Here is a 27,165-nt window from a genome sequence, read left to right as displayed (position 1 = left end):
ACCTAAAAAGGTTCACCCACCTGTGTTATCAGTCAACAATTTTAGAATTTTCTTCTCTTACTATCCACCCCCCCAATGACTCCCCCTCCCCTTCCACCTCTATTACCTGAACTTTTGAAACCAAATGCAGGTCACTGTTCATAGCTTGCATGCCATGCATGCATATATACAAATTTTGAAGAGGTGCATTTTGGTCACATGTGTGACATTCAAATTATGCTAATTAGCTTCCATTATTAATGCATAATTGAAGATCAGGAACCTCTGCTTAAGGAATGAATGAATTAACCAATATACAACTGCCTCCATGTGATAGTTGATACTGAAATATTCTAGAAACTCATGTAGAAAAAATAATTTAAAATTAAAAAGTACAAATTTTTGCTAAAACTTACAATAATGCTAATTTATGCAAATTAGTATGCCATGGTTTTAATTTTAATGCAAAAAATATGAAACTGAAAACTTCCCTCTGAAAACTGTTAAGTATCCCTCTAAACAAAAAATATAACATTTGGTCCTGATGAACACTTAAGGTTTTTCATGCCAGTTTCATTTTCCAGAGAATGGCCCAACCATAATGAAGTACTCTATGGTGACAAATACTGTGCTACTTTTTCTATGCACTTAAGATACTTGTCCAATGGATCTGGCAATCCTTCAAGAATCTGCAGTAGCTCAACACGTTGTATTTCACTAATGCAGATACCGTCTCTTTCAGTTCTGCCTACGGAACCATCTGGAGTTAATAAGTTGTTTTGTAGTTCTGCTTGAAGTCTCATTTCTATGGAACGAGTTTCATGGAAAATTTCATTTGAAAATGTTTTGTTTGAACCATAGTTATTAAGCATTCCAGCTAGCCACATCTGCTCCGGAGTCTTGCTATGTGCCGTCCTCAATTCATGTGAGTTCCAAGCTTTTTGAAATTTTCCTAGCTTTTCATTGATCAGATCTAAATACACAAAATGCAAAGCATATATGTGAATGTCATTTTCAACATCTAAATGTCCATTATCTTCCATTTCGTAAAATTTGTGGTAAAAGAACTGAATGACTTGCTTAAACACATCATACCAGAGGCGCTCAATCCTGCAATTGTGTACCGATCGACCAGTAATATGACTTCCTCTCTCTGTGCCACGAATAAGGTTCATTAGGAGTGCAACAAGGACATTTTCTCCTCCGTAATCTGAACGTACTCGAGAAGGAAGTCCAAACTTCCTGGCTCCAACCATGAAAAGATCTACTACAGCAGTGGCTTTGTTTGTAGATGAACAGCTCAGGTATGGTATCAGTCTGGAGAAACCATCAATGCCTGCATGTGTCACTAAACCCCATCTAAGGAACAAAACAGAGGTGGAGAAACAATCAAATTGATGTTGACTGAAGGATAATGGACTTAATAAAACTTTCTTAGGATTTCCTAGCAATGTATCAATATGAATTATGTGTATGCAGGTCTGTCAACCTTATGTGGAGTCAAGATGAATGTGATCGAGTCATTTACTAGTTTATCAATGCCAATGCAGTTACATTGGGCAAGACAGGTCAAATAAAACTGACACATGCACTCAAATCCACACCAGCATGGTTGCACAGGTCACAATAACATTGACATCAAGAAGAACTTATTTAATTTGCCATCTGGCCTTTCACCTTCTGTTCTGCAGATAAGTGAAATGCAATATCCTATCAAGAAGGACCTTCCTGCTAAATATGAAAAAAAGTATTAAAAGCTTTGCCCTCTATTACTTTGTTAAATATATTGAGATTTTTTTAACTAAGCTTTATGATTTCTGGGTTGAAAATAATTCCCCATTAAGTTATTGCAAAATGTTCATTTCTACTTTATGTGTCCTTTGACCTCTGACATGGTACCTTTCATTACAAACATCCGGAAGATGCAAGCTCATATCATGATTGGGGAATCTTCCTAGCTGGTATGAAGAAACTTTTCCCAGCAATTTCAATTTGAAAAATTTGCAGAAGTAACAGACCAAAGCATCGATAACACATACAAACAAATAGAGAGCTTTTTGCTCAGAGATCTTCTACATCTGGATACTGGTCATGTCACACCTCTTGAGCATGATAATTTGAGCATTCTTGAGCAAACAAAATTTTTTACTTTTGCAGCATATTTGAAGGCAATACTGATGACCTCTAAGTGTGACTTCTCAAGAAGTTTACATTTGCAAGAGAAAGTAAAAACCTTCCTCAATGAATTTCTAAATTTGAATGCACTTTCTCTTTTTAATCTGTGTTGCCTATTGGTTGGTCTCAGCGATAGCTCCAATGTACTCAATATTTCCCAGTAGAAAATCAAAACAGACCTGATGAGCTTCATGTGGCCATCAATGTGCCATAGACTGTTAGGACCTGGCACAGAATAGCTACGCCTTGAAACTGATGATCCCCATCTACCAGCCGTACCCACAGGGTCAGCTAGTTCCAGAGCAGACCTAACTCTCCTTCGTTGAACTCTAATACCATCTGCTCTCAAGTAGCTTCTCATCATCTGTAGAAAAGAGATGTACATTGGCATTAAAAGGGTGGACTCTCAAAGGGCCATCAGAGTTTATTCATGTGTTCCAAAAACATTCTAAAAACAATCATGTATGTCATTGAGAGCCATAGTGGCACCTTTGCACAATACTGTTGTATATTTATCACAGCAAAGAGAAGTGAATGACAGTATTTAATATGTAGGTGGTGTGTTCTCAGTTAACCTTTAAACCAGAATGTAAAAATGCAGTAAGTTTCGATGACTTCATTGCACAAGACTCAGTATGGACATGGCTGTGATAAATGTCCTGAACCACTGGTTTTATGTGCAATTGCACAAATGCATACAGTAGGTTTCTCTTGTCATTTAAACCAAAATGAAATTAATACATGTACAGTATTGAAACTGTAGACTACAGTAGTCCTGACTGCAATGCTTAACCATAGCATATGTACTGATACATTTGTCATACAATTGAAATACTTCCATGAGCTGATATTTTGGAAATACTGTAGGTTTATAATGAGAAAAGAGATAAATTATTACTGTTTCACAAGTTGTGATTTGCTTTTCTCTCATTTTCCAGCATTTTAAGTGCAAAAGCCATATACACTTTAATTCATTTTGCAGACAGTGCAGGGATAAATGCAGTATTATCTAACTATACAAGCTTACCTTCTCTCCACTATTAGGAAATTCTCTGTGCAAGTTTGCAACATGTTCTCGTAGAGAAATATCTGTCATGTTGGTATATCTGGATCTTGCATTTAATCCTTCCTTCTTTAGGATCTTGTAAACCCATGATTTTGAACACTTGAGAGCACTGGCAATCATCTTTGTGGAAAATCCTTTCTCAACAAGTAGTTCCAGTTGTTGCCTTGACACATCTAACTTTGGACGACCCTTGCCACCTAAAAACAAAGATGAAATCTTAGAAGTCAAAATGATATTACTCAGTGATCTGTTGACACTAATTGAAGGATATTACTTCAGTCATGATGAATTGATGACCTGGGTTTGTGTGATTGCAGAGGACAATTTTTAGTGGTATTTAAAAGGCTTCATGGATGGTTAGCACATGATAGGAGCATATACAGTACCTGTATAGAAATGAACATAATAATGCTCCTTCTAAATGCCTAACAGCCAAGATCGAGTGCCTTACTTTAGGCCTAGTCAAGCAATAAAATACGATGACCCACCTGTTTTTAAGCGTTCTGCAAAATAGTGATGTGAATCGTTCAAAGGAGGTGAATCTGTCGATTCCACGGCTTGCAATAGGGCATCAACAAAAGACATAATGTTGTTGAAGTTCGTGTTGTCAATAGTACCATGGAGCCTTAAAAGATTTGCTTTGCACAAATCCAACGTTCGTTTTGCGTTTACGATGTCTCCAGTGTCGGACAATGTACGTGAAACGGTTCGAAGATGTCGTGAAATTCCTCTCAAAGTATTACTAACCTCCATCTCGCATTAACTCTAGCTGTACTGTATAGGCATACTGTATCATACAGGTATATCTTGTTGTCGAACATAGCTGTACTACAGTTATGCTAAACTTAGGTCTTATCTACATAATATGCACATAATTAACTAGTTGAGATATCTGAAATTGAATTCGAGATATCTGAAATTGAATTCGAGATATCTGAAATTCTATTTCAGATATCTGAAATTGAATTCGAGATATCTGAAAAAGAATTGCAGATATCTCGAATTGAATTTCAGATATCTCGAATTGAATTCGAGATATCTCGAATTGAATTTCAGATATCTCGAATTCAATTTCAGATATCTGAAATTCTCTGGTATTTCGAGATATCTGAATTTTATTTTAAGATATCTGCAATTATTTGTAGATATCTTAAATAAATTGGAGATATCTGTAATTTAATTTGAGATATCTGAAATTATTTCGAGATATCCGAAATTCCCGATTAAATGTTAAAATGGCTTTCCATATGTGCGTGCTATGGAACGCAAAAAGAGCACCATATACAAAATCAGCTATGCGGAATTCGACCGCGGTAAACTGCCATGAATAGCGCTATTGTTGGTCGGAAGGCACTTAGGCCATCAGCTGAAGCTCAAAATGTGGCTGTAAAATCAGTTTCGTTCCAGCAACACCGGGTCTAGATTTTTAATGCATTTTTGGGTAGTTTAATGCATCACAAACATTATATCAAAAGTTCTCCAAAAAATTTCCTGCAGTATTTTTGTAAGAAACCCTTGAAATTGGGTATGTTATGTAGACATTACGTGCTACGATGCTATGTATTAGGAACACATGTGCTAACGTTAGATTTGGTACAGTGGTGCATACATACCACTCTTTTCTTATATGTTAAATTACGACTGATATATTTTTTTTTGTATAATAGTTGGGTCAGGGTTACAAGAATGGTGGAAGAGGATTCTGGTCTAAGGGTCAGTGAGGGTTGTTTTCAGGCATTACAAGTTGTGCCCCCCCCCCCTCCATTTTCGCCAAAATGGTAAAAAATCACATTTTCAACTTTGAAATATGAAATACAATTTTTGCACATTATAACTTAAGGGTTTTAATTATAAAAATGTACAACTTTTAATAAACTCAGATATAATGCTTTGTAATAAATCAAATATTTTTAGATTTTCCCCTATGTTATGAATGCATTTCGTCTGTGCATGTATGCGTAAATATACACATATAATGAAAAGTTCCTCTCCATAATTGTTACACTCCCCATCCAAACTGTTTTACAAATGCGACCCCCTCCCCCTCTACTTTACATGTAGCTAAATCCCTAGTTACAATGAGATGTACCAATGCCCCAAGACCAGTGAGCTATTTCTTTTGTATAAATCAATATATAAGTTGGCACACTAAGACGTCATGGCATATCGTAGATGTGAAATAAAGTTATAGTCGGTATATATCCGTTACCTTAGTACTCTTTCTACAGTCTCCTGCAAAACTAGGTACTTTCTCCTTGTTACTGAAACGACATGTTTATAATTCGTATTCCTGCATAAAAGAAAAGATCGACAAGGTTTCGAATGGTATTTTGAATAATAATAGTTCTATATTCTACAAATAATATGAATAATAAAGGTGAATGGTACAAATAAGTGAATAACGAAGACAGTTAACTTAAGCCCCAGATATAAAGAAATAATGTATCTATTAAGACTGGGTCGATACACTCAATGGTGTAGTAGAGCTGGGCCTTTGCGATGATTCAAGATACAGGTTCTTCATCAAAAGGCGCGGCGCGGAATTAATAAGTGATTAAAAGTTCATCCAAGGACAGTTGTACTAGTCTTAACAGTATCCACTTCAATTCACTGCATGGAAGTCAGATATGGTATGGAAAAGGGAAAGTCTATTCCGTAGTAGAGGTGAAGATAATTAGATGAAATAAAAGTCACTAAAGACTTGAATATCCTTCAGTCAAAACTTGAACAGATGCACAGAACATATTAACAATATGAATAAAACAGGTAACGAAATGTTACGGCAAACAATAAAGAACCGTGATATTGGAACAGGGTCAGGGGCGATGGTTCCCCAACAACAGTATATAAACCTTTGACTGGTTTCAGGACGCGGTATTTGCGTCATCGTCATCAGTAAATGTAGTTGTGAATATGCAAGAGGTAAAGCATGCCCATAACACCCTCCTCCCCCCTCCCATCCCCTCTAAAAAAAAAGTGTGATTTGAAGAAAATGTGGATATTTATCAAAGGTGTCTGGTAGGTAGGGTAATCTACGTAAAACTACTAATAGCTAAAATGAATATATGAATAAGATCATGTTTACTGGTTCCTTTAAACTCTGGGGAACAAAATAATGACAACATGACTTTGAAAAAGTTAACCCTCTTCACAAACTTCAAACTTGATTAAAATTTCAGACTAAGATATCGAGATTTAACACCATCACAGTTCATCCTCCAAATCATCTTCCCCTGCATCAACAATCTCAACATCTTCTTGGAAGTTGCTGCAATTTCTATATTTACATAGGTCTGTACACGGTAGTTGTGCATTCATTCAGGAACATCTTCCTTAAGACATTTGCCGACTCTACAGCTACTGCTGACACACTGAAGCAAAACATCTGGGTCAGGTGGCTTCGTCATCCAAGTGATTATAAGGTCATCATTTTCAAGTTTACATCCATGTCCCTCTGGTGAGAGTGCATCAATCCTTGGCTGCAATGCCCTACTGTGAATAGCAGCCTGGTTGGTGCAGCGCTTAACATGCTGGATCAGAGCATCTTTTGTTGGTGGTAAACTCTGCTCTGAGGAGGAGATGAACAGAACACCTTGTACCATGAAATTGGATATTTTTGAGTCTCACATTTTATGATGGGGTACCAAATATAATTACAATTCAGCTAGAAATATGTTGCAAATTTCTTTAATAATTTCAATGGAAAGATTAACCTGATATTGCATCTCAAAGCGTTTAGAGAATTTTTTAATTTTCCTTGTGGGAGGACCCCCATATTCCAAAAGTCCTAGATCCACCCCTGAACACTCAATGAACCACACATTGAAGAGAGTACTTTACCTTTCAAGATCTGTATGTCTTCCTTGTCAACAATTGTATCTAGTTTCTTCAACATAGAGAGTGGTACCTCACTTCAATGGCAACACGGTCTTTTCCTCTAATATTCATAAAATCTTGGCTCATCTTTTTTCCGCTCTGCTGCTTGTCGAAGCAATACCTTAATAAAATGAAATAAAAAAAGCAAATTGTTTTGCATTTTCTGTTGATCAAAATGTAAGTTTGAACAAATAAGAACTAAGACAATTTTATTTATATACCATGTGATCTGCTCATCTTCTATGGACAAACAAAGACACATTCAAATTTTGCAAACCAGTGTCATGCAAAAATGAATTAAAACAGGCTTTTTTTGAGAGTACAGTACATTATCTCTTAATGTTATGGTTTAAATTATACAATGGTAGATTATATCTGTTACTAATAATAAAGGAGACAGATACTTGTTCATTTTGGTAAAGCTAGACAGGCTGACCATAAGACCTTGCAAACCTCCTTATTGCACCTTTGTTACACTTATTTTTCTAACTAATATAATATCTCTATCATTCAAATAAAGGGCCACAGTAAGAAAACTATGAAGCCTGTATTTAACACTTAGGCTAGTGCCCCAGATGGAGAATTTGAAACAAATTTCCGTTCCTACCACCTTATAACAAAACAAATCAGATGACCATGCCACTAAGTAATCATATTATGTTCAGGTCCAACACTGTGCCCTTTGACTTGGATTCTATCCCTTAAGAGCTACTGATCTTGCATTATGCAACTTCTCTTAACACTTCAACTATGCCACAGAAGTACAAGTAGAGTCGTGTAGTATGCTTAGGCTTACCTCCATCGAAAGTCTCTGCCTGCTGCAGCTTGTCCCGTTTGCAACGCCTAGTAATGTATTGTTTCTTTTCCCACATATAATAAATTGAACAGGCAATACACCAGAGCTTCTGCTTGGTTTCCTCGATCTTTTCCGTCAATTCTTCGTTTAAAATCATATGGGGTCTCCTCTGCAACTGTCCGTTTTCTTGCAGCAATGTGCTTGCTATCAATGAACCGCCTGTAACACTTATCGTGGAACCCCATCATACTATGCTGTTGAACACACGCTTGATCGTAGTAGGCCATGGAGTAATCAGTAGTACGGCGATATCACTGTCTCCGCCGCTGAGATTAAGCCAATCTTTAGGGCAGGAAGTAACTTTATTCCATCGTTTATTCGTCAGTGCCTTGAATGCTTCAAATTTTACAGATTCAATGTGCACTGAGCGCTGTAGATTTCCGTGTGTCGGAGACTGACTAGCGCCCGTGGGAGCCGCCATGTTTGTTGTTTTCTACAAAGATTGCACACAAAACTCATGGCTCATTGGACAATTCATATCACATGGTACAGATATCTCATTGGCGCACAACTTTTGAACGTAAAACGGCAGGTTTCTTAACATACGCAATAGTTCGATCTTTCAAGCGGAATTGCAAAAAAACTGCAGGAAAGTACATGGAGAACTTTTGGATCATTAATCTTAGTTAATTTATGTATTCAATGCTGTAGAGAAATTTTAGACCCGCAGTTGCTGGAACGAAACAAGCGAATTTCGACCTTCAGCTGATGGCCTAACTGGGTGAACAATGGTCGAGTGCTTTATCCGCCGCGGTCGGACGATGATCCTTTCATGTTACCTTGTAATCCGTTTTAAATGAAGGAGCAAAGGTTTATCCGACCGCGGCGGGCACACATGATCAGGACGTCGATTTTGAATGACAAGTGAAAAAGTAGGCTTCTCTCCACGTATATCGAAAGCGATGTTTTAACGTGCAGTGTAACTACGAACAAAATATTAATGTTAGGTTTCCACTTCTGCATACATGTGATATTCGATGAGATTGTTTCAGCCTTTTACATGTATTAAAGAGGCCACGACACGAAAAAATCCAACTAATCAAGAGTAACTTCCTCTGAATCTATGAGAAAATCTATGTACAAAACTATCCTCATCACCTTGAAAACCTCAAGGACTAATTAGAAATTTACGTTTTAATATTCGCATCCGAAAATAGATATCTGAAAATGCGATTTCAAAACAAGACAATGATGACGTCATGTAAGGAACACAAGTGCCAAGCCCGGGCACGTACCGGATGCGCGACGATCTTACCGTCACACATACACACACATTTACACTGAGAGAACAAACACTGTATTACGCTATATCGCTAGAAATTTCAAGTTTGTTTTACAATATCCGAGAGAAATGCCAGTCCGTTGTGTTGTTGGGGGCTGCACAAATGTCATAACCCATGCAATTAGCCTTCATCGATGGCCGAAGGACGGAAAAAAACATTATGACCAAAACTCCGAAGACCAGATTGGAGAACAGGAAACCTCTAATGGGCAAGTGGCGATCCTTGTACATGTATATGAATACATAGCCAACACACTGTACATATGGGTTGTAAGTCACCGTAACACAACACACAATACGGTTTAGGGAGTTCCGCGAATTCCAACAACACATGCACAAAATGGACTGGATTTTGTTTTTAAATGCTTCGTTAATAAATTCTTACCACGTTGTATGTTCCTTGCAATAGTTCCGAACGGGGTTGTTCTTCGATATGTTGTGGAGCTTCAATTTCGGCTCGTTTAACAGGCTCGAACTGATACGGTTCTAACACCTCAGGTCAGGGGCGGGATTTTAGTTGTGAAAGTGGGGGGGGGGGGCAAACCTGCCAGGAAGACTATCTAAGCGGAGCGCCACCATCGGTTGGGCACGAAGCGTACAATAATTTTTTTGGCTTTACAAACCCTCCAGATAGCCGGAAACGGCACTTCCCGAGTGCTCTAAGCTGCATGTACCCATCCTTGAAATATGGATCTCATTTCTGCAATTGTATCTAGATAGTTAAATATCGTTGAAAAATTTGAAGAGGATTGATAGTAGAACATATGGTCAAATGGTGATGTACAACTTTTGGTATACGCCACTATCTAAGCGGAGCGCCATCATCGGTTGGCAAGGAGCGTCGAAATTTCCGATGAAAGGTACCCTTATATCGGTAAAATTAACACCCATATAGGCTTTAAATTGCATCTAAACAATTAATGAACGTGTGTAAATTTAGGGAGGATGGAAGAAGAACTTATATGGTGATGTACAACTGAAGCTTATACGTCACTATTTAGGCGGTGCACCACCATCAGTTGGCGCGTCGCGTCGAAATTTAATCAAAAAGGAAATCCTAGATCAGCAAAAATTACACCTCTGGTAACAATAAATCGCATCTAGACAGTTCTTTCCCCCTAAAATTATTAGTTTATTGTGCATTGGATCGATCAAGAATATGTTCAGCACCCACTTCGAAATTCTCCTCTCGGTCCCCACTTCTTGGAGCACTTGGCAAATATTGGGGACTGAACATACCTTCATTCCAGGATTTCGAGCAGTAAAGAAATTACATCGGCATTGCCATTGCATACTGGTGAATGACACGGGGGGGGGGGTGTCATGTGTCAGTGTATTGAATTTAATTATTGATATACCCAATATGCAAATCTGGCTTTCGTAAATCGTTTCTCTGGATTTAGTTATTCAACGCATTCAGTAGAGCAGCAACATTGAAAATCCTGAAGCTAGCACTGTAGCACATGCCGCGGATGTAGAATTGAATAACTAGTGTGTTAGCTCCAGGATTCGTAACCTGTGCTGCGAACCATGTGCTAGCTCCAGCTCCAGTTATTCTGCATGCTACATGTTACGATGTTAAAAACAAATTCGACTTAGATTCGAAACAAATAGGCCTATTTGATAGAGCTGTTGTGGGGGAATAATTTCGATTAGGGTTGTGCACATTTGTCTGCAAAAACGACAAAAAAGGGAACTATGGTCTGGGAAAAAGTGGGGGCAGATGCCCCCTCATGGCCCCCCCCCCCGTAATCCCGCCCATGCCTCAGGTCCACCCTCAACGTTCGGTTCAATATTGGCATGATCATCGCCTTCACTCTCTGCTTCGAATATGAGAAAGGGCACTCTAATTATAGCCCAATTTCACTGCCTGGTGAAGAACCACTATCACTTTGAACTTCGGTTGCCGCATTTGGTTCTAAATCTGACATTCCACGGGAAATTTCGATCTGATTTCGCGCCGACTTGTTATCGATTGTTTTGTGTATTTATGTACACTTGTCGTACTGTAAGTATGATATGTGTTCGGAGGAATCAGCGAGAGCCGAATCGTGTTCATAACATGACGTCAAATGACGTCATGAGATTAGGAAAATTTTCAGCCGAACGAACTTTTCAAGCCCCAAGAGGGTAATTAAATCTCAATTTTCGAAGGGAAAAATCAAATTTTTAACTGGCAGAATGGTTGATATATGTTCTAGAGAGCATGCTTAGATGGATCCCAAAAAGACTGGAAGTTGACATTTTCGTGTCATGGCCACTTTAATGTTATTATCAGTGCAGTAAAACAAACATTCACTACCGAAATCCCGAAAGAGCTTACAATTTTCCAGCCAAATTTCCCAACGCTACTAGCACTTCAATTACGAATGACATTTACCAGTTTTGATAACGATGTTTGTACGGTCATTGGAACTTTCGACAAATTACTAACGTTATGTTTTTATTACTGAATAGCCTACATATGGTATTTGTTTCGATACAGCCTTTTACATGTTTCGAATATAGCCTTAATGCAGTATAACAAATACTACCGTACCGAAATCCCGAAAGTGCTAACAATGTCCACAGCCAAATTTGCCCACCAGATTCTGGTCGATCCTTTTCGAAAACAAGAACGTTTCTTTCCCTTTAATTGTTTAACTAACTGGTTTGCATTTGTTGTTCGCCATAACATTTGTTATGCTTGTTAACTCATTTTCGATGAAAGATTTGTTTTATTTATACTAACTTTGTTCCGTCATTTTATTTCTTCTTTGTTTTAATGCTCACGTAGAAATCAGCGGCGTAACGCCTATGGGCTCGGACGGGGCCCCGCTGCACTGATGTACAGAACTTAGTTCGTTGGAAAACAAACTATCAACGAATGGACATATTTTTTTGTGCGTGAATACGTTCGTCATAAATCATATGCCCCAGTTACTGCAAATCTCGTATCCTTCTTTCCGCACGACTGACTCAAGTGCCTGAGGTACACACTGGAATTTCAATGAATTCGCTCTCGGTCAGGGTTGCCACATGACATTGGCCGATAACTGGCCAAATGCCACAAATTTGGCATATTTTTAACCCCTTTGGCTGATGCTTTCCTCAGCTATCGGCCAAATCGCCGATGCCTAAGATTTGTGTGTGGATTTGCATGTTTCCGTATCAGACAGTTAATCGAATTTGGCATATTTTCCAACGTTTTGCTGATATTTTGCGAAAATTTGGCCGGTAAAAAACTCGCGTCGGCGAGTTCAAGTGGAAACATCGCAGAGCACGGTCTGCTCGAATTCACGGATTTCGCGCCTGGAAAGACGGAATGGACCCGGAGGAGAGATTCACAGCCGAAACGTTCTATCGAGTGATTGACAGCACTACCATCCAATTGGAAGAACGCTTCAGAGGCCAGCAGTTAGTCGCTGATACCTTCAACTTCGTTCACCCCAAGAATCTTCTGTCCCTTGACATTATTGAGGTACGTAAGACTGTCAGAGTGTATGCAGACAAATACAAAGGAGACATGCACAGACGGCGTGGATGTAACAGACTACACAACTGACCTTGTTAATGAGATTGAGTCGTTCCGTTGGTGCTATATGGTGATAACGTGAGAGACACGTCACACGTTTCTGAAGTGCTGCAGCTTCTGAATGACTGTGACCTTAGTACCTACTCGATCAAAGCTGTTATTGGCTGTGGTCCTATTTATTACACTTCCAGTCACAGTGGCGACCGCAGAAAGATCATTCTCCAAGTTGAAGCTAATCAAGACTTACCTACGTTCAACCATTTCTCAAGACCGGCTGGATTCGCTGGCTATCCTTTCCATCGAGAGCGAGGAGGCATGGTCACTGATAAAGATTGACTAATCGATATGTTTGCTGACAAGAAGGCCAGGCTCAGTAAATTCAAGCTCTAGCCTTTCCAAGTTCTCGGGAACTTGGATACCATTTGTCCACAGGAGTTACGCCACGGGTGGAAATATACATGTTTACGTTAATTGGACATTGGTCATTTGGTCTTATTGTCCTTTCAATCTCTTGATGTATTCTAGCTTTGCAATACATTTTTTCATGTATGACAGACAAAGCGGACCAAAGTCCCCAATTCTCAGTCGATAAAATCAACACGAAATGTTCCATATACGGCTTAGATTGCACCAGAGAGCTTGTAAAACCCCAGAGCTTCCATCGCCCTAAAGCGGGCTACTCTACCACCATTCGCGACACCAACCACGAACCATGAACCGCGGCCATCCCCACCCATTCTGTCGTCATGGTACTCTTCTGAAATATTCGATGACATTCCCACTACGGAATCAGAGCAGATTGTCATGAATCTTGAGACAACTCCTGTAATTGATGAGCAGTAGTTAGGGCTTCATGGTATTCCACAGCATGTTACAGCCTACATTTTGTCATTGGAAAATGAACTCAAGAAGACAAAATCTTCACTGAACAATTTAGAGGATAGGCTGTCACATCTAGAAAGCACCCAAACCACACAGTTCAAGTTTCCTAAGCCTTCTTGCATTGTAGATGAAACTAGTGCAGTAATAGGTGACGTGGGTCAAGGGTGTACAGCTGAGGTACCACAACATCTGGGAAAAGTCAAATTCTGGGAGAGACTTAGTATTGAAATTAATGTCGGAGGTACTAAGTAAAAAGACGATGGCCACTAGTAATTTCTTCGGAGGACTGGTATTTAATGGCCAAACATGGGTTAACAAATACCAACTTAGAAATTTTCTTCCATTTAAGGCCATTCTATATCAGGCCAACCGTGAATACCCAAACTGTTTATCAAGGGCTGAGGAGCAGAAGAAATTGCGTGATGCTGTTAATGGTAAATGCATAAAGGCTGCACAAATTTAAGGTTTAGACAAAGTTTCAATGGTTGGGTTTTTTCTTCATTTCGGTTTTTATTCTAGAGAGCCTCAGAATTGTTAATTGTATTTTAACTGTCATGTCAATGACATGCAGCTTTACTACCATGAGAGATATTTTCTTCTCATATTTCGAAGCAATGTTTATTCCGCGACATTAGTATACACACAATCTATTATTAAATGTCAATACGTTTTAATTCATTACTACAATATATATTTTGACATGAGGAAGATTGAGCAATAAATGACTTTGTAGTTGGCTTTCGTGGAGTGCAGACGTGTTTCGCTCTCGCTCTCCATCTGATAACAGCTATTATTTCACTGTACTGTACTGCCCTATACTTCCCGCCAGGCGGGTGTGCGCGCCAGTTCGTATATCGTTATCGTATATACATAGTTATCGTATATCGTACTTTATCCAACCTGTCCTTAGTTTGTTTTTGTTACTCCTCTGTGGCCTAGCCACCTTCGGTATCATGGCATCGCGCCGTGATTCCAAAATTGTTAAGTTAACCTTCACCGGTGAACAAGCGGTTCCACCGGTGCAATTTTTTAGTATTTTAAAGAGTAAGGGTGTTGTTCCGCCTGGAGAGGTTGATGCTTTGCAAGCTCTCCAGGGTCGTAATACGTATGATCTACGTTTTACCAGTGACGTGACCCGGCAGAAGGGTGTCACGTTGCTGAGTGGGGTTGATGGTTTGACAATTACTCCATACGAACGTTCCGTATGGGTAGGACTAGAGGTGCGTCAGGAACTTGTCGCAACTGTTTTAGGTCGGTTTCAGTTTTAGGTCGGTTTCAGTTCAGTTCTCGTGGAGTGCGGACGTGTTTTCGGCTGCTCTCCACTTTTCGTTGACCACACCTTTTTGTGTTTTTACGTTGGCCTTTCCTTAGTTTGCAGTTTGTGTTAGTGTAGTTTGTGTGTTTTGGGTTTGCTTCGTTTTGGTTTTTGTATAGGTGCGTGGCTTTGCCACACCCCTAGCTGTCATGGCGGCTCGCCGTGACAGCAAAATCGTATTGTTGAGTTTTTCGGGGGAGGCTAAGGTCGTCCCCGGACAATTTTTTTTCAGTTTTGCGTTCTGTTGGTTTAAAAGTCCCTGGAGAGGTTGACGCGCTTCAGCGTAAACCTCTCCGGGGTATGAATTATTTTGATGTTCGTTTTACCTCGGAGGCTGCCCGCGTCTGAGGCGTCCATGTGTTGGAGGGAGTCGAGGGACTGAAGGTCACACCGTACGACAGTTCGGTGTGATGCTGTTCGGTGTGATGCTGTACGAACGTTCCGTATGGGTAACTGTCATCCACGTAGGATTAGAGGTGCGTCGGGAACTTGTCGCAACTGTTTTAGGTCGGTTTGGGGCTGTGAAGGCTATTAAAATGTGCTCCTACGCACAGGCCCCTGGGGTGTTCAACGGGCACCGACAGGTTCGCCCGCTATCGGTGACACTAGTCGGCCCTCGAGTCAACCGGCCCAAGAGACATTAAGTGGCCCAGATTCGGACTCGCCAATGGAGGACTGTGCTTCCGCCTTAGTAGTTGTGGCTAAGGAGTCCTCCGATTGGTTTGATGAGACAAAACACGCCACTGATCTCACTGACTCGAGCGGCCCTTCCACCCTGCCCGCAGTCGCTTCCACTATACCGGACACGATGGTCGCTAGTGGACCTCCTGTTCCTTGTGACGAGGAGCTAAGAGGTCTGCTAGGTCGTAGGAAAAGGGGAAACACCGCTAAGGGCCTGAAAAGAGCCGTATTGGGAAAACATCGCAGGTTATGACACCAGACACCTTATCCCTCGTCACCCTTAATGTGAATGGGATGAGGGGTACCCCAAAAAGGCGACGGATTTTACAGTTCTGCAAGTTGCTCCACGTGGATGTGGTCCTTTTGCAACAGACCCACATATCTTGTGAGAGTGATGTTCATCTTTGGTCCTTGGAGTGGGGAGGAGGCCTTTATGCCTCCTTTGGATCAGGGGCATCTTGCGGGACTGTAATTTTGGTGTCCCCAAAACTGTGTCATTTTGTGGGAAAAGTGGAGAAAGACCATGAAGGTCGGGTGGTGTGCATACACTTAAGGCTCACGCGGGGTGAGTTGGTGGTTTGCAATGTGTATGCCCCCAACCAGCCAGCGAAAAATTTCTTCACGGTCTTGCCATCCTTTGTACCGGGTAAGGCAAATTGTATCCTTGGGGGGGGGACTTTAACTGTGTCCCTCACTCTGCGTTAGATAGACGTTCGAGGAAAGAGTCCCCCAATTGTACCACCGGCATGATTGAGCTAGGCTTGTTTGTCAAGCACCGAGATCTTGTGGATGTTTGGAGGTCCCAAAATCCCCAGGTGGTTGCTTGTACGTGGCATAAACCAGATGGAACAGTTTCATCCAGACTCGACAGGTTTTATGCCCCGCGCAAGTTTCCTCGATCTCGGTGCTCGATTATTTCATGTCCTTTATCTGATCATGACGCTGTTGTTTTGCGCTTGCAGCTGCCGGAGTCCTTTCATGTGGAGAAGGGACTTTGGCGGCTAAAGAGCAAAACTTCAAGGAGCAATTTGTCGAGAAGTACAGAGGATGGCAGTCCCTCAAGCCTGCTTTTCCCAATGCGTTAGTCTGGTGGGACGAGGTCAAGTCCCTCATCAAGCAGTTCGCAATCAGGTATTGTGTTGAGAGAGCTCACCAACGGAGATTCAAGTTCCATTCCTTGTGCAGCAGAGCAAGGGATGGTTCTTCATCGTCTGATCTGCATGCACTTGGAGTGTTTCTCGATGAGAAACTGCACGGAGCCCGAGTGCGTGCCAGAATCCAGTTTGTTGAGGCGGACGAGAAGCCCACTATTCGTTTTTACCGGGACGACACCAAGTCTGTGGTTGACCGCAGAATAAGGGCAGTGTGTCATCCTGGTGGGGTCGTCGTGGAGAGCCCGCAGGCAGTCCTAGGCAGTCCTTTACTCCCCCTGAGAGTAAAAATGATAGCTTGGGCTCGAATCTCTCCGTTGGTGAGCTCTGGACAGCGGTAGCAGCGATGAAGAAGGGAAAGTCCCCCGGTCCCGATGGCCTCCCGGCAGAGTTCTATAGGACCTTCTGGGAGGTCCTCGGTGGGGACTTGAGAGATGTGTTCGCTACCGCTTTCCAGTTGAATTACATGAGCCAAGCACAGCGGGTTGGAAATATTGTTCTCCTCCCAAAGTCAGGAGACCCTTTGGACCCTACAAATAGGCGTCCAATAACGCTGTTAAATGTGGACTACAAAATCCTGGCCAAAGCATTAGGAAATCGCTTATCGGACGTGATGCCGGATATTGTAGGTCCTCTCCAGACTTGTGCTGTGCGAGGCAAGTGTATTCAACAAGTCTCTCTGGTTGATGAGAGACTTGATCGAGTTTGTTAAAGTTCGTGATTTGCCATGTGCACTGGTCTCACTGGACCAGGAAAAGGCCTTTGACATGGTAGATCACGACTTCCTGTTCAGAACCTTAGAGTCCTTCGGATTGAACTCCGTATATATTCGTTGGGTCTCGTCACTGTTAACGGATTAACTTCTGGTCCCTTCCCGGTTCGAAGAGGAGTCCGTCAGGGTTGTCCCCTCTCCCCGTTGTTGTATGTTCTCTTCAGCGAAACGCTCAGTACCTTCTTGGACAGATGCTTTGGATTTCGACCCTTCAACGTACCGGGTGAGGCTAGAGTTAAATGCGTGCAGTATGCCGATGACGTCACTTGTATTGTGTCGGACCTCGCCTCCTTCAAGCCTTTATCGAAGGTTTTGACCACCTTCCAAGAGGCTACTGGTGCCAGACTGAACAAGTCCAAGACCAAAGGGCTGCGATTGGGAGGTTGGCGTGGCCAATCCCTCCCGTTCGATGCTACTTGGTCAGATGTCATGATCAAGGTAAATGGCATCTGGCTAGGTTATGGTGCCCCGGAGGCCACCACTTGGGCCGAGAAGGCTGATCAGGTGGAGGCAAGGCTCGACACATTCAGTCACAGGTGGCTCTCCCTCCCTGGGAAGGTTACAGTTGTAAATAGGTTTATTGTTCCTCTCCTTTGGTATCCTGGTACGGTGATCGCCGCACCGGATCATGCCTTGGTGCGACTGGAGAGGATCATTTTTGATTTCATTTGGGGAAAGCGCAAACCAAACCTTGTCAAAAGGACCGTTCTGTATAAGACCCCCTCGGGCGGTGGACTTGGTTTGGTCCACCTACCATCTAAACTGCGCTTTCTCCTCTTGAAAGGTGTTTTTGTTGCTTTTGAAAATCCTTCGTTTCCCTTTGCTTTTTTTGTTAGGTACTGGGGTGGGTTTCTTTTTCGACACCACTGGCCCGGATCCTTTTCCAATAACCGGCCAAAGGCGACACGCCCTTCTGGGGTCTATACTCAGATTGGTGACTCTCTTCGTAGAATCAAAGAAGAGGGTGGGCCACATGTTCTGCTGAACGTGGCCCCCTCTGTGTTATACCCACCATTGTTTCGTTCAATGCTCGCGCCTGTGTGCCCGTCGGCTTGCCGGACCGCCATCTCTCCAGATGTGTGGCGGTCTGTGTGTTGCAAGTCACTAGATAGCCGTCTCAGGGACTTGGCGTGGAGGATTGCACATGGGGTCCTCATCACTAACCATTTTCGCCTAGTCAGGTGGCGATTAGGTGATGGGATTTGTCCCCGTGTGGGCTGTAAAGCCATCGAGACTATGCAACACCTTTTGCTGGAGTGTCCCTTTGTCCGGTTGGTGTGGGATTGGTTTCACGCCTTCGTTATTGGTGTTATTGGTTGCACACAGTGGGCCATTAGTAGTGATTTTGTTTTGTATGGTTTGTTGCCCCCTGTGTGCCCAACCTGGGTTAGGGATCTGCTGTTGTTGTTTGCCGCTGTCATCAGGAGACACATCTGGAACAGCAGATGCCGCCTAGTTTTCGACGGGGACGTCTGGAGGGCAGAGGATGTTGTCCCCCTCGTGCAGAGTGACATCAGGTTTGCGCATGGAGGCGGACCATGCACGGCTTCCCGACACTGCCTTTCGTAGACGCTGGCGCAAGCCCGTCGTCTACTATCGGGACGGCGTTCCCCGGATGAAATTTGGAGTGAGTTAGTTGGTAGGTGTGGGGGGCTGTGTGGTCGTTACATATTATAGGTTAGTTTAATTTTTCTCTTTCTGGTTTGGGGTTGGCTTTTTGGGGCCTGTTTGTAGTGTTTTATTTGTTTTGCTTCTGTTGGCCTTTGGGTCCGTGCCCTTTTCGCGTCACGTTAAACGCTGCGTTAGTGAGAGATTGATGGGTTTCAGTTGTTGCTTTACAGACTGGGTTTGTTTTTGGTTTTGTTGACCTTTGGTCCGTGTCCGTTTCTTAGCACGTAAAAAGCACACTTTAGGTCGGTTTGGGGCTGTCAAGGCTATCAAAATGTGCTCCTACGCACAGGCCCCTGGGGTGTTGAACGGGCACCGACAACTTCGGATCGACCTCAAGCAGGACATTCCCTCCTTCCTTTTTATTGCCGGGCATAAAGCTCACGTGCGTTACCCCGGTCAGCCCCGTACCTGTTTCAGGTGTGGGGAGACCGGGCAAGAAGCCAAGGGCTGCCCGAACAAAGAGTGTGGGCGCTGCCTTCGTCTTGGGCGTGATACCTCTGCTTGCCCAAGCGACGTTGTGTGCTCACTCTGTGGGAAGGAGGGACATGTCTTTCGCGCTTGTCCCTCTTATGTCTTTATGACAAAGAGTGGGGGTCAAGCAAAGGCGCCAAGTTCTGGCGCACCTACTGCCTCGGAGGAAGCTCCACGCAAGGAGGGGGAACCGGGTGGGAACCCGACAACAAACAACAACAACCCCAACAATAAACCTTGGATTACCAAACGAGTGAAAGACATTATCAACAGAAAGAAGGGTATGTTCGGGAAAGGAGATCGGGAGGGATTAAAACGTGTCCAGGCAGACCTCAAAAGAGTTATAAGGGAAGAGAAAGCACTATACCGGGAAAAAATCGAGGGCCACTTCACGGATAATAACATGAAACGAGCCTGGGAAGGTGTTAGACTCATGTCAGGATACCTTAATAAATCCAAATCTTGCCAATTGCCGAAATCAGACTTAGCCTATGCCAATGAATTGAATGACATTTATAGCAGGTTTGACCAACAGCATGATTTTAATGTCGAACGCGACAACTTACAACAAATGTTTTCACATGCGGAATGTAATCTGACTGTAAACGAAGCTGAAGTCCGCCAACATTTCGTCCGACTCAAGCCATCGAAGTCTGCGGGTCCTGACAAGTTTCCACCTCGTATTCTCAAACTGTGTGCAATTGAATTGGCCAATATTTTTACCGTGATTTTCAACCAATCTTTTGAAACTCGTACTGTTCCTAATTTATGGAAACATCCGGTATTATCCCCGTTCCGAAAGCATCAACCATATCTTGCCTCAATGACCTCCGCCCCATCGCCCTCACTGCCGTGCCAATGAAAGTCTGCGAACGTATATTTTTGAAACACTTTAAAACATTTGTAGCACCATTTTTAGATCCTTTACAATTTGCATATCAACCGGGTCGTAGCTGCGAGGACGCCATCCTTGTAATCCTTGAACAGGTATACTCCCATCTTGAAAGTTTGTCGTGTAGTCAGGGGGGGGGGGGATAAATAAGTATACCGAACACAGCAGTAACGTAGATCCAACTCTTGTATATTTCCACGTGCAACCTTTATATACGTGTTCAACATCAAACAGTTACGTAATAATTTATAACAATAAAACTGAAGTAAAACACATTTGCATAAATGCCAACGGAAACAGGTGCATGGAGTAGAAGTATAGTTAAGCCAATAATAATTAGATGTCACAAAGTTCTTGCCGTGGAAATAATGCTCGTGTAATGTTCTTCGACTTTTCATCCGCCTTCAACACTATTCAACCACATATACTTGCCAATAAGCTCATTGAAATGAAAGTCCCGATCGGCCTTGTTCAATGGATAATGAGCTACCTCACAAACCGTTCGCAATCCGTTAACCTCAGCCCAACCTGCCGCTCCAGGATAACCTCTTCTAATACTGGGGCGCCCCAAGGTACAGTTCTGGCACCGTTTCTATTCACGCTATATACGTATGATGCCAGATCCTCGGAGAAAGGGTGCTCACTTATTAAATTTGCTGATGACACTGCCTTGGTGGGATTAATCAACGGGTCTGTGGACAGTGCCTACCACAACCAAATACAGTCTTTCGTTCAATACTGCGACTCGAATGTCCTGGAACTGAACGTTACCAAGACGAAAGAAATGGTGATCGACTTCCGGCGGAATGCTAATCCCCCACCACCAGCCATTATTAAGGGAACTCCAGTCAAACGTGTCGTGTCAAATGTATACCTTGGCGTGACTTTGAACAATGATTTATTATGGGGGGAACATATTGTTCGCTCTGAAATTTTGGAAATGTTTTATAATGCTACATTTTGTGGGGTCTGGCGTTATTGTCTTATATGCTGGGGTGGAAATGTAGTTAATTCGGAAAGAGATCGTATCGATGGAATTAGAAAGAAAGCGGAAGAGGTGATCGGTACTTCCCAGCCTACGGTAGACGAAGTTTATCAATGCTTACTCCAGAGTAAACTTGACACTGTGTGGGGGGACAGTGCCCACCCACTCCATGACCATCTCCATGATAGTTGCATGAGTAGGGGCAGTGGGAGACTGAGACTCCCATGCTTGAAAACCAACAGACACCGCAATTCAACTTTTCAACAGCAATCTTCAACGTTAATTTGTTACCCCTCTTACCATATTATCTGTACAGTCATATTTTTTTCTATCATTTGAGAATTTTTATAGTACGTGCGAGTACACGAATTTCCATATTGGATCAATAAAGTTTTAGTTACTTACTTACCCACCCGGACAACTACCCCTGGACGATTATACCCCTGGACATATGCCGCTAACTATAGGAGACGGATGCAGCGACGGATACGCCCGTCTTTTTTCGAGTTATAACCTCCTCCCGACTTTTAAAAAGATTCGAGCTTTTCATATATAAGCCCCCAAAACTCATGGATAGTGTTTGACAATGAACCGAGGCCCGGGGGTTGGGAATTGCTCACTGCTGGTAGTAACTATTAATTTACTATTTGTTATAGTGACACTATTCTGTGTTATTAATCTCCAAACAATTCCGGCTTATTGCAACTTACCATTTTCAAGTTTCCTTCTGAGTAATTTTACTTGATGATAGCACTTTGAATCCCTGGTCATCTGGCTGGCTGCTGAGAATCCAGCGCACACACCTTAGTTACATCACAGGTACCCATTTATTCACCTGGATGGACCTGGATGGAGAGGGGCAGTCGAGAAAAAAGTGCCTTGCCCAAGGACACAACATAACAGGATTATATATAAAACAACAGCATTAGCTACTCGGCCTCCACGCTCCTCTTGCTTTGCTTATTCTAAGCTATTTTTTGCTGTGAGTGCACGCCAATTTAGGATGGGAGGAGCAGAAGGGAGGGGCGGGGCAAGCACAACCAGGGTCCACCCCTCTAGTTTGGTGTGCATGATCATCATCCATACCCCATGCATTGTTTCATGGACCACTGGGCTATCATAGTCAAACCTGGTTACGGTTTAGCCTGTTATACCAGCAGAATTGGCTGTAAGGTTTCATAATAGTATGTACGATTGTATGAAAGAAAGAGGCTTGAGACCACGACGACACTACCATTTGAAAAAAACCTATTCTCTGGTTATTCTGTTTGCAAAAAGAATGATGATAATCTAAGATATCAATTTAATTTTCCCTAGTTATAATAATTCTACATTCCAACTATAAACAGATTAGTGATTGCTACATTGCCCACAAATTGCCACCCATAAGCCAAAGAATCATTATTACAAAGGCCGGTAGCGTCTGGCGCTTACCCGGGATTTTTCATGGGGTGTCCCATCACCTTTAAGAGATTTTCTACTGTACGAAAGTGTGCTTAGATGCCAAATGGTGTAATATGTTGCCCTTGTAAGGCAAGACTATACTAACATAATTGGCGCCGCCAGGAGTTTCGGGTAAATTTGGGGGATTTGGGGCATCCAAATTCATGGTGATGTCACATATACACAATCAGCATTGAGCGTGTGTTTTTATTTTGAGGTATCAAAAAACTACACCTCAAGGTCCCCACCCCTACAAAAATGTCTCCTAATATCTTCGCTTCTTCACGCCTCCATTTTGTGTGTTTGTGACGCTGGTTCAGGTTCAATTCCCATCTCGAGTATGGCTGTGAAAAGCTGAAATGTTATTTTTTTTCAATTTCCGGTGCAGTCCAATAGCCGTACAGCAGTTGTTGTTGATTCCATTGTAGTGGATTAACTGTGATTCGGGTTAACTGTGTTCATTAGTTAGATTCGACAAGGCTCTCCTGCAGTGGCGACGGACAGGTTGCTACCTACTCTCTCAGCATTCCGGAAAGTGGCTAAAGGCTGAGAATTGACTCACGTCTGTTGGATTGGGACATTAAATGACGACCCCGGGAACAGGATCAGATTGTAATAGTTACAAACCTGCCTCTCTTGTACTCTGAGCACTGTGCGAAACTACAAGGAAGATTAAATCACAAACGAGACAAGTCGACAAGGGGCCCCGGTATATAAAGACAAGATTAGTATACACGCAAGTCTGGTATATGCAAATTCGGTATACACACAAAATTACTTGCGCGACGACTCTCCATGGAACTGCTACTCTGAGTAGCAGTTCCCTGGACGCACCAATAGAACAAAAAATTTAGGCATGTGCAATAAATCTTCCTATGTAATATGTTATGTTATTAACAATGTTATATTTTTTATCTAATAGTTGCTAAACAATACTGATCAGCTTATAGGCAGGGACGTACCTAGGACTAGGATTGGGGTTGTAGGGTTAAAAAAAAAATCGACTAGGGTTAGTCTTTAAAGCCCATAAATTACGACTGCGGCACAAACTCGATTGCGCACGAAACGCAAATTTTTTTTCAGCCGTATTATCGTGTCCGATCTTACGGTCATATGACGTCATGCCGAAAAACAAACAGAAGGTAGGCTAAACAAGCAAAGTTAGAGACATCAGTTGTCATAAATGAAAAGAGTTGAAGAAAAAATGATTAAATCAGACTTGCAACTTGTAATACATGCATGACATCATATACATTCTTACTTTCTATTTCAATCTTTAACTCTCAATTAAACTAAATATTCACAGAAGCACGGAGTGCCACTGTTCGACAATTATTCGCTGTTGTTAGACCGAAAAGAGACTGGGGATAGGAGAAATTTGTCATGTGTACTTTTTTTCGAATTCACGATACTGATCTGTATCCTGTGGGAGGAGTCTTAGGGGAGGGGTGGCCCCTTAATTTTCAATATTTATTTATATGATGGTCGTCCGAACCATTCGACCTCCCCCCCCCCCCAGCGTATTGGCCTGCATATATCTCATTTTTCGAAATACCCTTGGATGCAAATCGGAGCAATCAGTTACACATCCATGTACTAAAATAGTTTTTGATCGCTCGTTCTTTTCACAATCGCTTTTGCGATCCCAACATTTCTGATGGTATTATTTCCTCTGTCCCCCGCTTGCTACGCCAGTGGTCCCTTTCGCAGTACCCTGATCGGTACAGAGAGAGTTGTTTTGTTGATTTGTTATGGGTTTAAGTTGCGCCTACGACGGCCTTTTTTTCAGTTGTGGCGCACTGGCTTGTTTTCCCTACTCCATTGCTTGAGCACCAAGCACAATAGCAGTAGGTTCCAGTCTTCGGTATGACCCAGCCAACAGTCGAACCCCTAACTTACCGGCTGCAAGTCGGATGCTCTAACCACGTGACCATGTAGTCGGTCGGAGAGAAAGGGGGGGGGGGGGAGTACAACTAAACGACAAATGTAAAGAGGTTGTCGGAACTGTAGCGAAATTTTATCATCAATTCTAAAAACATTTGCACTTCATCACAGTTTGTTTACAATTGTCAGTTGATTTTACTACACAACCATCAATTGCCTTCTCGGCCTTTTGGCTAAGATCATGTGTAGTATCTGTTCCCTTTCGAGGGGAATGTGATGCACACCCGACGATGATCACACAGTCACAGTCCCGATGCAAGGGGACTGAGGCTGAGAGCGGATCAGTCGTTTGGTAGTTTGGTTTTCGTGCCCAGGTTCTTTCCTGGGTGACTTTTTCTTAAAAAGTACCATCAATTGCCTTTCACCATCAACAGACCAGCAATTCCTTTTGAAATCATCTGTTTTGTTCACCGCTGGTCAGCCTATTCAACATTGTGACTCAACAGAATAAATCAGGCAAGTCACCTGTTGTTGAAATATCTTCACTACCGTACCCTAGAAGATGTTTTTGTATCATGGCAACAACTGGCCAATCAAGAGACAGTCTGGAAAAAAACACATGACTCAATTTTGTGGATACATACCATGTGCAGCCATTTTAGTAGGACTTCACCCTGGAAGCAAGATTTTTCTGCTCGACAAATGCAACTGTATATTACAACTCGTCTGCACTACGTTATGTTTTATCAGCTGCAATAACTACCAAGAGGAATTCTCATATATATTTAATCCATTGGATATCATTCGATATCATTGGATATCCACGACGATGATATCCAGTAGTATTATTGTTATTAACTATGATACTTTTAAATAAAGTGGAAGAAATCGGCCTGACATTTCGACTGTAGAAAACAGTCGAAACGTCAGGCCGACTTCATACATCTTATTCTTCAACCTTGGTGATTTTGTGGATAAGAAGCTTTTGTCAGCTACGTTATTTTACTTTGAAATTTGGTTATAGAAGACGTGGAAAATCCGGCCAATTTCTAATTACTACATGAATTTTTGGATTGTCAGATGCATAAACGTTTCATATCAGAATAATAATCTGATATATCAGAATAGTAATCTGATATACCAGATTAAGAAAATTTTCTTTCATGGCCCTAATGGGCTTTCGTACTACACAAAGGTCCGCTTGGTTAACGGGCTCGTGGGGGGGGGGGGGGGGCTGGGGCGTATTCTGGTTTAGTTCGGGTAGTAACCTGGGTGAGGTACCTGTGCCGGTGTATTTGTGCGGGTAGAGTTTTTCCGGGGATAATTGCTGGGGGGGTGGGGTAAATTGTCCTCGTGGGTGTAATTGTCCTCGTGGGTGTATGTCCGGGGGTAGTTGTCTAGGGGGTACTTATCCTCGGGGGTATTTGTCCTCGGTGGTGTATGTCCGGGGGGTATTTGTCCTCGTAGGTATTCGTCGTCGGGGGTTTTTGTCCGGGGGGGGGTGATTGTCCGGGGGTACTTGTCCCGGGGTATGAGTCCGGGGGGTATTTGTCTGGGGGGTATTTGTCCGGCAACCCGCCAAGGGGTGCCCTCTGTCTCCATTACTTTTTGTTTTGTTTAGCGAGTCCCTCTCTCGTCTTTTGGAAAGGGACTCAAGGCTTGTTCCATTCGTTGTGCCAGGGGGTGCCAAAGTGAAATGCGTTCAATATGCAGATGACGTCACGTGTGTTGTGTTTCGAGTCTGGGCTCCTTTCGTGCCCTCTCGCAGGATTTATCTATCTTTGAGAGAGCTACCGGGGCGAAGTTGGATCCGGAAAACACAAAGGGCCTTCGCCTTGGTAGCTGGAGATACAGAGACTAGCCATTCGGTGCACCGTGGTCGGATCAAAATATCAAAATGAATGGTATATGGTTCGGCTGCGATGCACCTTATGATGTAACCTGGAACGAGAGGGCTGAGGAACTTGAGAGCAGGCTCGAAACCTTTGGCACCCGCTGGCTTTCGATCCTATGGAAAGTCACCGTAATTAATCGTTTTGTTTCGCCCATCTTGTGGTACCCGGGCGCGGTGTATCCAATTCCTGGTGCGGTTGGAGAGAGCGATATTTTCATTTATTTGGTCGGGTGGTACAGAGCTTGTCAAAAGGGCGGTAATGTACCAAAAACTGGAGAAGGGTGTGTTAGGGGTGGTTCATCTGGGAAGTAAATTGCCTTGTTCTTATTTTGTTCCTTGATTGGGGCGGTTTGCACCTGCGTCGATGGGTCCCGGC

The 27,165-nt window shown here is 42.6% G+C and overlaps 1 protein-coding gene, 1 long non-coding RNA gene and 1 pseudogene across 3 annotated transcripts in view; 1 reads left to right on the top strand and 2 right to left on the bottom strand.

The window, feature by feature from the left end:
* LOC139954995 (uncharacterized) overlaps positions 1–8,389 on the bottom strand; it is a 341,522-nt gene extending 333,133 nt beyond the window's left edge. The window contains exons 1-3 of one of the 2 annotated variants that reach the window (XR_011788252.1): positions 7,893–8,389; positions 7,061–7,217; positions 4,575–6,788 (exon numbers count right to left, since the gene is read on the bottom strand). This is a non-coding gene — a long non-coding RNA (uncharacterized lncRNA). The remainder of the gene's footprint in view (positions 1–4,574; positions 6,789–7,060; positions 7,218–7,892) is intronic. The other variant, XR_011788253.1, reaches the window with a different exon arrangement.
* Positions 62–4,092, bottom strand: LOC139984834 (uncharacterized). Its single transcript, XM_071998933.1, has 4 exons — positions 3,709–4,092; positions 3,182–3,417; positions 2,334–2,518; positions 62–1,338 (listed from the first exon to the last, which is right to left on the bottom strand). Exons 1-4 carry the CDS (start codon positions 3,971–3,973, stop codon positions 591–593), a joined length of 1,434 nt encoding a protein of 477 aa, XP_071855034.1. The 5' UTR covers positions 3,974–4,092; the 3' UTR covers positions 62–590.
* A 16,719-nt stretch (positions 8,390–25,108) lies between the features above and the next one.
* Positions 25,109–25,339, top strand: LOC139957851 (U2 spliceosomal RNA; annotated as a pseudogene).
* The last annotated feature ends 1,826 nt before the right edge of the window (positions 25,340–27,165 follow it).

Source organism: Apostichopus japonicus, chromosome 17, assembly GCF_037975245.1.
Source record: "Apostichopus japonicus isolate 1M-3 chromosome 17, ASM3797524v1, whole genome shotgun sequence".
Classification (NCBI taxonomy): domain Eukaryota; kingdom Metazoa; phylum Echinodermata; class Holothuroidea; order Aspidochirotida; family Stichopodidae; genus Apostichopus; species Apostichopus japonicus.
This window is presented reverse-complemented; position numbering and strand designations above follow the sequence as displayed.